At 40.1% G+C, this 14,366-nt stretch overlaps 1 protein-coding gene across 2 annotated transcripts in view; it reads left to right on the top strand.

Moving 5' to 3' along the window:
* Positions 1–14,366, top strand: part of RAB38 (RAB38, member RAS oncogene family) — a 70,759-nt gene that overhangs the window by 18,155 nt on the left and 38,238 nt on the right. For both annotated transcript variants that reach the window (XM_060160192.1, XM_060160193.1), the window contains one exon: positions 5,744–6,024. In XM_060160192.1, the coding sequence (XP_060016175.1) occupies positions 5,744–6,024 (281 nt within the window). The remainder of the gene's footprint in view (positions 1–5,743; positions 6,025–14,366) is intronic.

Genomic DNA, 14,366 nt, shown 5'->3' with positions numbered 1-14,366 from the left:
AACCTTGTTAGAATAATGTTAATTTTCTCCATCAGTGAACATCTATTGATTATTTGCTGAAAACAAGAGCAGAATATAAAGTGCATCAGTATGCGGCATTGGCTCATGAATACAAGACAACGCTGTATTTTAGAGGAAGGAGGAATCTTAATTTCAGTTTATTTCTACTGTAGTGTCGTGAGCTATACCATATCCAAAAAGTGGAGAAATAGGCCGCGGATTTACAACCTTAAAATGTGACCAACCTGTTTTCCAGGTTTTTCCAATGCCAAGTTGGAGAGAGAAGCATGAAGACACAGCATGATAAGAGTGAATGGAATAGGATAAAGAAAATGCTATGGGGTCGTGAAAAAGGGAGCCATGGTTCCAGCTGGCAGGATGTGTGAGGTTTCAGGGCACAATGATAGGCTGCATAGGATTTGATTGAAGGGGAGAGGGGAGATGGGGAGGCAATTCAGGCTTTGGGAACAGAGCTGCAAAAAGGCAAGAAAAGCCAGGGAGTAATGCAGGATGTGTTTCAGGAAGGACAAGTAGTCCAGTGCGGCTTGCCTGTGGAACACTCTGAAGGAAGGGACAGGAGAGGAGTTTGAAAGGGTGGTTGGGCCAAAGGCTCCAAATGTGTAGTCTTCATAGAAGTGTAATGTAAGAGTCATTGGAGGGCTGAAAGGGCAGAGCATCATGGTAATATTTATATATTATATTATATATAATGTATTATATATATATAATATATATATTATATTTATATATATATAATATTTATATTTTGAAAGTGGATTCTGATAGAAATAGAAGTTTTAAGACTTCACCTAGGGAGGGCTTTAAAAAACGGTTTCCTGCGTCCCACACAAAACCAGTACAATAAGAATCTCTGAGGAGGATGCCCTGGGAATGGGTGGTCTGTAAATAGCTCAGATGATTTCTTTTCCCCCCTAGCTCTATTGAGATATAATTGACATATAACTTTGTGTAAGTTTAAGGTGTACAACATGATGATTTGCTATATTGTGAAACCATTACCACAGTGAGGTTAGTTAACATCTTTATCACGTCACCTAATTACCTTTTTGTATGTGTGTTTGGTAAGAACATATAAGACTTAGTCTTTCAGCAACTTTCTATTATGTAATACAGTATTGTTGACTATAGTCACCATGCTGTACATCAGATCCCCAGAATTTATTCATCTTACAGCTGGAAGTTTATACCCTTTGACCAACATCTCCCCATTTCTCCCATCCCCTAGCCTCTGGCAACCACTGTTCTACTCTCTGTTTTAATGAATTTTGACTGTTTATGGCGTTCTTAGATTCCTCACATAAGTGAGATTGTACAGTATTTTTCTTCCTCTGACTTATTTCCTCAACATAATGCTCTCATAACATTTGCCCGTGTTGTTGCAAAAGGCAGGATTTCCTTCTTTTTTTATGACTGAATAACATTCTGTTGTACATGTATATAGTTGGTCCTCTGTATCTGCAGATTCCACATCTGCAGATACAGAGGGTGGGTGTGCTAGGTCATTTTATCAGGGACTTGAGCACCCTAAGAGTTTTGTATCTTTAGTGGGTCCTGGAACCAATCCCCTGTGGATACTGAGAGACGACCACAGCACATTTTCTTTACGCATTCATCTGTCGATGGACATTTACGTTGTTTCTATGTCTTGGCTATTGTCACTAATGCTGCAAAGAACATAGGTGTGCAGATATCTCTTCAAGGCAGTGATTTCATTTCCTTTATATATACCCAGCAGGTGATGTTTTATGCTGCCTGAATGGCAACTGTCTAAAAACCTGTGTTATATTTACATTTATTTTAAGGGAAAGAGGGAGTGACAAAAATTGAGATGCTGAGAGCCCCAATTAGGAGCTTTCAGTGGTCCAAATGAGGAGCAATGAGGGCCTGAAGTGGATCAGTGGCAGTGCTGCTGGAGAGGAGGGGGCAAAGTCAAGAGCCCCCTTTGAAATGGAAGTGTTGATAGGATGTTGGAGACCCTTTGGATATGGGGATGAGGAAGGAGTTGGAAGATGACTTGAAGGTACCACTCTGGGTGGCATTGTGGATGGTGATGCTGTGAACCAGTGTGGGGAACACAGGAGGAATGGGAGGTAGAGAGCTGGATGCCTGCATACTGGGGAGGTTGATCAAAAGGGGTTGTCAGAGGTAATAATGAATTTAGTTTACGTATCCATTCCAGTTCCTTATTTTTACCAATGAGCAAACGGAGGCTCAGAATGGTGAAGTGGCTGATCTGAGGTCACAGAATTAGCTGGTTAATAGAAAACCCTCTTGTTCTTTTTATGTTGTCTAGAAGGTACACTGCTTGGTTATGCCCGCTGAGAGCATCCGGATAGTACTAATTATCAAGTGAAAAATATTAAATACACGCTATGGCTATGTTGCTGGTGTATGTTTTTAGCTGAGTCCATGACACCAAATGGGCCACTTCATGCAGTTGGAACAGAGGACCAGATGTTAATTTAATGGTGGAATCATAGGGGTAGAAGGCATGAAAACAGAAAGGGGCTGTAGGGATCGGCCAGAATAACTTCATTTTACAGATGAGAAAACTGAGTCTCAGGGAGAGAAATACAGTTGTCTAAGACTGCACTGGTAACGAGGGATTAAAAAGAAGATGCCCTGTCTTCTGACCCATCAGTTTAGTGCCTCCTGTGGGAGGTTATCCAAATTATTACCACAAGCTTTGTACTAACGTTTGTGAGGCAGTTGATTGCTCTGTCGTTTAATATCCCTTGAGGCTGAGAGCTGAATCATGAGCCGCATCTACATGGCTATGGAGTGTGTGCTTAGAGACTACAAGAAATGGGGACTTACATGGTGACCTGGATCATTTTTGGTCCATGCATCCAGTGTAACACTTCTTAGTTTAGAAGTTCCTCAAGGACAAAAATTCTGTATCTGCAGCACAAAGCACAGAACCTGGATCGTATTATTCAGTAAATGTGTGTCGAATCAGTGATTTAACTCCAATGGCATTTTTTTTAACTACAGTCTTTTTTTTTTTTTTAACGTAAATCACCTATGATAGTTTCATCAGGTCTGTACTTTGTCCATATGTAGGCACTCACGAAGAGTCACATGGTTGTCATTCTTTTCTTAAGAAACAGCAGACAGCGCTGTCAGCTGACAAAGGCAGGATAAAATGAGTGCTGGAAAGGCCCTGGGCTGAATGTGACCTCTTGCTGGAATGCCAAAAATACAAACTTTCCAAGTCTCCTGGCCCAGTGACCTCAATATACAAAGGTCTTTTCTTTCTAGAAACAAACTTTTTTCTTCCTGTTTCTGATCTGACACACATACCCTCACAAACTCAAACACAACGCACACAATCCCTATGAAGGTATAAGCCTATAGTGTGCTTTTTTGCATAGTCTTAAAAATGACCTTTTGCCGTATATTTGAAATGTAAAATCTTTCTTCTTGAGGGCTGCCTTACTCTACTATGAAAACCCCTGGACAAGCAGATTATTGAATAACCCATGACTTTGCCCTTCATCTGATTAGTTCCCTGAAAGGGATCATAAGACATCCTTAAAAAGCCTAGAGGCCTTCAGAGTTCTGAATGATAACAGAGGGCCTTTTTCCCCTATCTTCCTGAAATGTCATGGCCACCCTGATCAGTATCAAAGGAAATCACTGTATGCATAAGGAACTAAAAAAAAAAAAAAGGAAAACAATGAAATTAAGAACTCATTGGAAAAAATGAAAGTTCATCTGTGGGTTTTGTGTCATATGAGGAGTATTATACCACTTTCTTTCATTGACTAGATGACTGGGGGAAATTTTTTTAAATGCTAGTATAACCCATGTAAGAAATATTTTCGAATGGACATGAGCTGGCCCTGACAAAGTGTTCTTCTTTCAAGTGATACATGCTTGAGCACACAGGCTCACACACTAGGATAGGAAGCCTTGACCTTCATGCATTTTCATTAAGTGCTTACGGATCAGTTTCTCTTACAATCCACAATGCTAATGCCAGTGTGAACATGACCTATAAAAGAATTTGATAACTTGAATTAAAACTCACCGTCACAAAACCTTGAACACAAACTTAAGTGTAAAGTGTTCTTAAAGGTTTGTTGACCTGTATGTTCTTAGATACATGCCAGTTTCAGCATTTTATTTTTTAAGATAAGTTGACTTATTCAATACATACTTAACTTTGTTTTAATTTCTAAAACTTCCTAAGACTCTGAACACAAAGAAATTCCCAAATCAGAATTTAAAAACTTTGGTCATGCACTTCGGGAGTTTTGGGTTCAGAAAATATAAACCCAGTCTTCGACAGCTCCTGTCTTCAGCAACTATTAGTGGATAGACTTATAAGCAATAGGATTTTGTTCATTTTGGTTGACCAGCTCAAATTCCTGTAATTTTCTTTCATAAACTCTGGTCTAGAACTCTGATTTCACTACCTTTGTCATATTGTCTTTCATAATTTTTAACATGCTGAAGAAAGGGAGGGAAAACTCAAGTACCAACGAGTTGTAAGGGACTGTGCTGGATGTTTCCCATGTGTTAATTTAGTTCATCCACGTAACAACCCTGTGAGGTGCATATTATTACTGCCATTTTGCAGATGGGAAAACTAAACTTAGTGTGTTTAAAATTTGCCAATATTCATTTAGAAAGTTAAGAATCAGAGTAAAACTGATTCTAGCTGATTGGTCTAAGACTAATCCATTTATTTATTTCTTTGTTTGTTTATTTCTATGTCAGAGTGCTTTCCTTATCCCATAGACTGTAGACTAGTTAAGGGTATAGGCCCTCAAGTTCACTGTTGTAATCCTAGCATGTAGCTCAGAGACTGGCATTGATGCGTAAATATCTGTTATCTGTTCAGTTGAGTTGAATGGGACACTCCTGCTATATAAACTTGGGGGAGAGATAGTATTATAAGACTATGGCTCAGTGGTTAAGAGTATTCAATGTTGGTAAATGACTATGGGCTCTGGATTCAAAAAGCTCAGATTTGAATTGTAACTTCTTAAGCTTACCATCTGTATAAATTGAACAAGTTACTTAGCCATATTGGTCTCAATTTTGTCACTTTAAAATGGGCCTAATAATTGTACCTTAATGGTTATTTATGGGAATCACATCACTGATGGTTAGTGAACATACAATAAATGCTAGCTATTACTGTTATCCTTGATTAACGTTGACTGTGGATGCCTTTGTAACATACTAATCTATCGTCCCACTAAAATGTAAGCTCCATCATGGTAGGGATTTTCATGTTTTAATCATTGTATCCCAAGTATTTAGAACAACGTTGTCCAATAGAACATTCTATGATAATGGAAACGTTCTCTCTTGGGGTGTCTAATACTGTAGCCACTAACCACATGTGGTTATTGAACACTTGAAATGTAGCTAGCTAGTGTGACTGAGGAACTGAATTTTAAATTTTATTTAGTTTTAATTAATTTAAACTGAAGTAGCCACATGTGGCTAGTGGGATACTGTATTAGCAGAATTCTGGACTGTTACATGGTACACAGACATTTCAATAAATACTTATTAAGTGAATGAATCCCCTCAGGACTCAAAGATCAACAGAGCTGCCTGACTTCATATTTAGTGCATTCTTTAGAGATAAGCAATGAAGCACTTTACTGAGTGGTCTGCTCATATGAGGTCTTATTAGGTTCCCATGTACGATTCAGTTTACAACTGTAACGTGTTTTTGATTTCTATTTGTTTTTGGTGATAGGTCAAGAAAGATTTGGAAACATGACGAGGGTCTATTACCGAGAAGCTATGGGTGCATTTATTGTCTTCGATGTCACCAGACCAGCTACATTTGAAGCAGTGACAAAGTGGAAAAATGATTTGGACTCCAAGTTAAGCCTCCCTAATGGCAAACCAGTGTCAGTGGTTTTGTTGGCCAACAAATGTGACCAGGGGAAAGATGTGCTCATGAACAATGGCCTCAAGATGGACCAGTTCTGCAAGGAGCATGGTTTCGTAGGATGGTTTGAAACATCAGCAAAGGTAATGTGACCTTAAAGGATAAACTTACTGTAGGCAAGATTCACAGAGAAAATGGCATATAATAATCGTCATGATCATCATGTTAATAGTGTGTGTTTGTTTAGCGATTTATAGTTCCCAAACTGCTTTCAGCGCTTTCTCATTTCAAGGGGATGAGTGGAGCTATGATCCACCATTTAAGATGACTGTGGCCAAGGCAGCAAAGCAACTTGGGCGTGATCACACCGATAATGTTTAATAACCGTGTTCCTTTACTGAGGGCTTATTTTGTGTCAGGCGTGCTTTTTGTGCATTTTCTCATTTAGTCCTCACGGCAACCCTGTTAGGCGAGTGTGGTTCTAGAGTCAATGAAAGAAATGGGCCTCACATGCAGTGTCACTGCTTCATTCAAGTACGAATTAGTTTACCCCAGCAGCACTTACGTTCTTCTGTCTGCTGGGGATTGGGCTTGGCCCTAGAAATGAAAAGATGGCAAGAACACAGAACTAGCACGCTGGCAATACTGGAAGAGTGGGGTGAGAGAGTAAATGGCAAATACCAACGTGAAGAGCGTAGCATGGCTTGGTACTGTTCACTCTCCCGGGTGGCAGAGGAGTAGCAGGAAGTGGGGCAGCGTCAGGGCTGGAAGATGCAGAATCCAGTGCGACATGGTGAGGGGTTGTACACTTCCCATTAGGCCCCATGCTGTTATCTGATGTGTCGGGGGCACAATTTTTGCTCTACTCCCTTTTGTCTCTGTTTATATTTTTGTATCTCAGTATCAGAGAGAAAAATAGTATCAGCATACATTTTGAAAACTTTTTTAAAAAGCATGAATTAAAAGTAAATGGTTTACTACATTTTTCTGAGATTTTCTTGCGCATATAAATATATATGCACATTTTACATTATTAAGATTGCATTCTGCATAGCTTTATACCACGATTTTTCCATTTTTATTTATTTGTGGAACACACATATTGAATACTTGTGGAGCACAGGCACTGCCCTGGTTGTCTGGGATTCAGCTGTGAATAAGATAGGCATTGTCTCTGCACTTATGGAAATTCACACTTAGGACTTGTGAATATTTGTGCGCATCACCAGAGAATGGTTGGAAAATATAGCTTGAATGGACATCATTCAAATAGGCTGGGGAGGAGCCTCTGACTGGTTTTACAGAGGGTAGAATGGTCAGATTTGCCCTGGGGACTATGGAAAGGTAGATTGGAGGCAATTAAACCTGGAGACAGAGCCACATGGTAGTTATTGTATTCTTACGGGAAAATGACAAAGCCTTGAATTAAGGTAATGGCTTTAGAGATTACAAAGAAAAACCTGATATGAGAATATCACTAAAGTGTAAACACCAGCAGGAGTAAGCAGCCACTTGGGGTGGGAGGTGATGGAGAAGGAGGAAAAGGTGGTGGTGCCTCTTTATTTTGTCATAGTTGGGATGTTCCTTCGTTTCAGCTGTTTCATGGAGAGTCTCAGTGCCTGCCTTCTCTCAGTGCTGTCTCTAAATTGGCCTTATGTTTAGAAATTTTTACTTCTCCGTTCCTTGTTTTCCTTCTTGAGGCCCCAGTGTGCTTGTATGTTTTTCCCCTTCTTTCCTTTTAAAATCCTTTGTTTCCCCTGTTTTTTTAGGATTTTTTCCCCTTTGGTTCAGGACACAGTATCTGTCATTTTCTACTTCTTGGCTCTCGTTGAACCTTTCTGGTTTGTTTGTTTGAAGAATTTATTGTTGTAAAGAGAGACTGGTCAAGCAACATTCGCAGATATGATTAAGTTATAGAAATTTAAGAAATATTATATTTTTAATAGACTGATTCTTGGATGTTAGTCCGGCTTTTTAAAATATTCCAAAATGTGGGTGAATTCATCCATTCACCTATTCCTTAGCCCCATACTTTGAAACCTCCAGGCACAGGGGTAAAAGAGTAGAATTTTGGAGAACTCCTTTTCTTAATTGGTTATCTTACATCTGGAGGGCCATCGATATTGAATGACTCATTTATTTGTTATTTTTTAATTTTTCTTGGAGTTTAGTTGATTTACAATGTTGTATTAGTTTCTGCTGTACCACAAAGTGAATCAGTTATACATATACATATATCCACTCTTTGTTAGGTTCTATTCCTATATAGGTCATTACTGAGTACTGAGTAGAATTCTCTGTGCTATATAGTAGGTTCTTATTAGTTATCTATTTTATATATAGTATATAAATAGTATATATAGTATATAAATAGTATATATAGTGTGTATATGTCAATCCCAATCTCCCAATTTATCCCCTCCCTTCCCCCTTGGTAACCATAAGTTTGTTTTCTACATCTGTGATTCTATTTCTGCTTTGTAAATAGGTTCATTTGTACCATTTTTTTTAGATTCCGCATATAACCAGTATTGTATGACATTTGTCTTTCTCTGTCTGACTTACTTCACTCGGTATGACAATCTCTAGGTCCATCCATTGAATGACTCATATTTATATGAGGAGGGGAGTCTTCCATCATTCATTCATTCGACAAACATTATGGAACACCTGTTATGTACCAGGCACTGGGAATAGAGAAACTTACAAAACAGACAGAATCCTGACTTCATGTATAACAGTAACAACAAAACATAAGTAAAATCTGGGGGGGGAGGATGGGCGGGGGGGGGGGCGGATGGATAGCCAGTAAGTGCTAACAGGAAAATAAAAGGAAGAAAGACACCTATAAATTTGTGGGGAGGGTTGAAATTGCTTGTGGGACAAAGGACGTTCTGGACATTTTCTTTCACCTCACTCTGACATTCCTTGCACAACAATTACAGTGTCAAACTCTGCTTAAGGGCATGATGTTCATTAACTTAAGGCCTGGCTGACCCGCTGTGTACTTAAATACTGGATTTCTAATCCTCTAAATCCCTGCAAGTGTAAACTTTGAAGAGAAGCTTTGTATGGAGAGAGGGTGGAGGGAATTTCACAAGGCACTGAACTGCTAATATGACCAAGAGGGTACAAGACCTCATTGTGAAAGGTAGAACCCACATTTCTCTTTCCTCCAAACATACTGCTGTTGAAATTGTCCTTCTGAATGTCTTAATAGTGAAAATGGCTTCCCAGTGCCAAGTTCGTATTCAAAGTTGACACCTAGACACGCAGGAACAATACTGCAGCGTTGACAAGCTGGTGTGTCAAATGGTTCAAAAAGTCTTTTTTGAAAAAAGATCTCTGATAAAGCTCTACTTACTTTCCGAGGATAGGATTTCAGCATGTACAAAACAGAGGCCCAGATCAAACCGTCTGCCTGAAGCTAAGATGGCAGCATTCGGAGACAGCTACCAATTCATTTGTTGGTTACCTTTGGGATCAGGGAACATTTCCCATAAGATCTTTCTCTTAGAAAGTGAATCTCCTAACAACGAAAGTTCTCTGGAGTGACATCATAGTCAGTCTGGTGATAAACGTCTGATTTCCTTTTTTTTACGTTTCCAAAACTTCTAATGAGCCAAAGTCCACAACGTCTGGCTTTGTCCTCATGGCCACATCCTGGAGAAATCCTGTGGATATATCAGCTCAGCCATACCTGAAGCTGAAACTAGCAGGGTGTTGAAGGAGTTTGTCACTGAGACCAGCCTCCTTCTTGCTGCTGACCTCACTGCCAAGGGAAATTCACCCTCTTGCTCTTCAATCTTCTAAAGAAACTTTCCACAAGAATTTTCCTGCCTGTGCTGTTGCTGGAATAATCGTGGTAGCCTCTGGCTGTGAATTAAGAGAGAAAAAATAAAAAATAAATGTATGCTAGCATCTCTGATTTTTCACATCATCTCTTCAAATTAAAAACCAAAGGAAAGAAAAGAAAAAGAGTCTCTCTTAAGTCAGATTTTCTTTAGTTTTCAACCTTTGCATTCTTTCCTTTTCTTAGCCATGTTTAGTTGAATTCTGCCTGGGGATTCACTAGGGCCAGGAAATATATAACTGGGGTGATCATATGTCCCATTTTATGGAACATTCCTTGTTTATGCCTGTGGTCCTAGCATACTTATTAATAACCCCCCCATTTCTGGTCTGTAATTTAAGTTATATGGTCAGCCTATAGATCAGGAGCTCTGATACGTCTATCTCACTGTCCACATCATATTTAACTCTAATAATGGCTCTTTTATGCATTCCTGTGCCCAAGCTCAGTCTTTATAATATGTTTCGGCGGATTTGTCTATTTAGAATGAGGGCCCTGGTCTGCTCTTGTTGCTGCGTTCCCAAGATTGAGAATCCTGTCTTTCGGGTCCATCTCAATGGCTGATGGGGCCCCGAGACATTCTGACCCATTTACCTGGTGCTCTCTTGGTGCCCATTGCCTGAATCTCCACCAGCTACTTCCTTTGGATTCACTCTATGGCCACATCCAACTACCTTTTAGAGTTGTTGTGAGATTAAGTGACAGAATGTACGTGGGGTCCCTGATGTGTTACGTCTGATCCCACCACACACACATACCACATTATCTCTGTCACCTGTCCCCACAGCCCATCTGCCGGTCCGGGTGTCCCCATCTGTACCTGGCTCTGGTGCACACAAGACATGCACTCAGAGGAAGGGTCTGTTTCTATATCTCAGCCCTTCCCAGGCTGCTCCATCCTGTTCTTATGCTGTAGGGTTCCCATGTGGTTGTGTTCAGAAACAGGACACCAGGAAAATGCCAGTGTAGATGGGAAGTAATGGGGCAAGTAGGATCTACCCAAGCGGTGATGAGAACAGCAATCACAGAGAGAACTGCAGTGCCCTCTAGTCATGCAGCCTCCACCTCATGCCCTACTCCAGGCAGATTTCCTTCTCTGTTTCTACCCTATTTATAGTGACTTTTAGGCCCACCCTCTATCTCAGAATGTTCTAAGATCAATGGGTGCCCTAGAAGACACTTTCTAACATTAAACTCTATTGAAGTTTAGTCTCTTCCCTGGAGCTAAAAAGAAAGATGTTGATGTGTATCCTGCTAAGGGAAGGAATATACCCACTAGTGTTCTCTGTAAGAAGTTATAGTTTTTAGACGGAGGAGTAGGTGTTTCACAGTGTAGTGGACATTTGTCATGTGTTTTGGGTTTCCAGTAACTGTTAAACACATTTGCTACCTTTGGGGAACTTCTAGTCATGGGAGGCTCCCCTCCCCAGGAAGAGTCCATAAAACTTTCTTCCTCTGCTTTATTTGCAGCTAGGGCACAGGCATATGACCTAGATTCCACAGATCATACTGATTCAGAAGTGAGCAACTAGAGGAAGAGGGTGCAATGCAGAACCCATTTTTTTCTGGGGAGGTTGGTGGCAGAAAAGACCTCCATCCTTGGGAGATAGTGGAGTTTGCTGAGTCCTATGCTTGACACAGAAACAGGATCACTGCTGGCCTCAGGAACAGTTGCATTCAAGTTGAATTCCTTGGAGCTTTGCAGATTACAGGACCTAGTGCTCAGTGGTAGCTGGCAGCAGTGTCCTTATCACGCCTGTTCTATGTAGGATCTGAGTTTCTGGAAGCTTAGGTTCGATCCGGTTTCTCTAGACTGCTGTTTCTGTAGCCTACTGAGTAATTCTGCAAGCTACCCAACATCCCTTGAATAAATGATTTCATGTTTAGCCAGCATCGGCTTCTGAATCTTGCGACTGAGAATCTGGATTAATATACATGGTCAAATGCATTTAAGAAATCCAGCTTCGGGCTTCCCTGGTGGCGCAGTGGTTGGGAGTCCGCCTGCCGATGCAGGGGACACGGGTTCGTGCCCCGGTCCGGGAAGATCCCACATGCCGCAGAGAGGCTGGGCCCGTGAGCCATGGCCGCTGAGCCTGCGCATCCGGAGCCTGTGCTCCGCAACGGGAGAGGCCACAACAGTGAGAGGCCCACGTACCGCAAAAAAACCAAAAAAACAAACAAAAAAAAGAAATCCAGCTTCACTGTCCCCCTTGCTGTAGGACTTCTCAGACCTTTGATATCCTATGTACATTCTGAATCTCCAGTAATAAAAATGAATATGTTTCTTGCTGTTTGCTGTACGTTAACTTTGTGTACAGATTTTTACGTGTATGAACTCATTCAGTCCTTAGCATGATCCTATAGAATAGGTTATTATTTTTGTTACCATTTAAAAAAAAGTTGAGACTTAGGTGATTTCCCTAAAACCATAGAGTTACTACCTTATTTCTTTGATTCTAACTTATGCTTTTTGTTCCTTCCTACGTTAACATTTCAGAATCAAGGTATGTCCTCTAGTCAGTGTGTATCTCTAAAATGATGGTGTCATACATATAGTAGTTTTTTTCACCATCTGCTCCAAAAGGGGACTATACCATGCAGCAGTTTGTAAATGTTTCTGGCCACATAGAACACTTAACAAACTAATAGAACATGCTTAGGAAATACTGGCCTAGAATTATCTTTTAAAGGGCAAGTTTTCTGTCTTCCATTGTTTAGTGAGCTTTTTCCATTATTATTTTTAAATTGCTATGAAAGCTAAAATATGCAGCAGTTAATTAGCTAGTTTTCTAGAAGCTGCTTGAAGGGTAGGATCACACATCATATCTTCTTATAGGCTTTTAGAAGATATACATAATGCATTTATACAAACTGGAAATGCATAGATAATTGCACTTGAGTATGGGTAGATAGTTATTCTAAGTCCTTTTTTAATCATTTTTTTTAAATCTTTTTATTTTTAAGTTGGGTAGTAGGCTACTTCTGGTTACTCCCAATTTTTAAATGTCAATCCATGAAAAAATTCTTGATATCACTGGTGCATTCATTGATTCAACACAATTTGTATTGAATGACTATTCAGGTCTGTGCTGTGAACAATGTGTATTAAGCCTTTTCTGGATTCAGAGCATACTATTAGGTGCCTGTTCCTCTTAAAATGCCAGAATTCCCTAAGGGAAGTAGATAGGCCACGTTTTAGGCATCCATCTCCAAAGACTTTAGATGGGGTTGTAGGATGTGCCTCCCCTGACTTAACTGGGACACAGCACATTTAACCTTATTTTTTTAGCTGATCTGCTTAGAGCTAGTTGTACTTAGGAACATAAAAGGAAGGACCCAACCTAAAAATGCAAAACCAGAGCAAAGTTAGAAGGTATCATTAAAGGAAATGATGGCAATGGTTAATAGTCATGATCATTTCATATAATGACCACTAGTGTGTAGTACAACTGTTTGAATCATGGTTTTTGACAGATTCTTAATGCCCTGCGTGAAAAATGGAATCATTTCTTGAAATTGAGAGTAGCTTAAGTACAAGAGTCTCAAATTCAAGCAACTCACCTGCTTAGGAATCAGTATAAATTAAGAATAACATTTTAATTTTTATCTTTAGCTAATTGGTTCTCCAGAGGTTTTCTAGGGCTGTGCTAATAATTTGCTAAATAATATGAGATCCAATTATGACTAAGACATTTTAGGAAAATAGAAACAGACACTCAGAGGCTATAACCACAGCTTGGTGTGCAGGAGGTAGGAGTTGCATTTGTCATCCTCGCCTGCGTGGTTCACATTTTCATTACCTACAGCGCAGGTCCTTCCTGTTTCGTGCTTAGACAACTTTAAATAGTCTCCAGACCTCGCTCATGGTAGTCTGTACAGCATGGTGCTAAAAACTCAACCTACCCAAGGAATCACTTTGATTTCATTACAGTCTAGTTCAAGAATCTTCTGTAAGCTCTACTTCTTGATTCAGATTTAGACACATAAGAATGTAAATTGATACAGTCACTATGGAGAACAGTATGGAGGTTCCTTAAAAAACTAAAAATAGAACTACCATATGACCCAGCAATCCCACTACTGGGCATATACCCAGAGAAAACCATAATTCAAAAGGAGACATGTACCACAATGTTCATCGCAGCACTATTTACAGTAGCCAGGACATGGAAGCTACCTAAGTGTCCATCGGCAGATGAATGGATAAAGAAAATGTGGCACATATATACAATGGAATATTACTCAGCCATAGAAAGAAACGAAATTGAACTATTTGTAGTGAGGTAGATGGACCTAGAATCTGTCATACAGAATGAAGCAAGTCAGAAAGAGAAAAACAAATACCATATGGTGACACATGGAATCTAAAAAAAAAAATGGTACTGATGAACCTAGGGGTAGGACAGGAATAAAGACGCAGATGTAGAGAATGGACTTGAGGACACAGGGAGGGGGAAGGGGAAGCTGGGACAAAGTGAGAGAGTAGCACTGACATATATACACTACGAATTGTAAAATAGATACCTAGTGGGAAGCAGCCGCATAGCACGGGGAGATCAGCTTGGTGCTTTGTGACCACCTAGAGGGGTGGGATAGGGAGGGTGGGAGGGAGACGCAAGAGGGAGGAGATAT

Source organism: Lagenorhynchus albirostris, chromosome 9, assembly GCF_949774975.1.
Source record: "Lagenorhynchus albirostris chromosome 9, mLagAlb1.1, whole genome shotgun sequence".
Taxonomy (NCBI): domain Eukaryota; kingdom Metazoa; phylum Chordata; class Mammalia; order Artiodactyla; family Delphinidae; genus Lagenorhynchus; species Lagenorhynchus albirostris.
The sequence above is the reverse complement of the archived record's forward strand: the minus strand, read 5'-3'. Positions and strand labels throughout refer to the sequence as shown.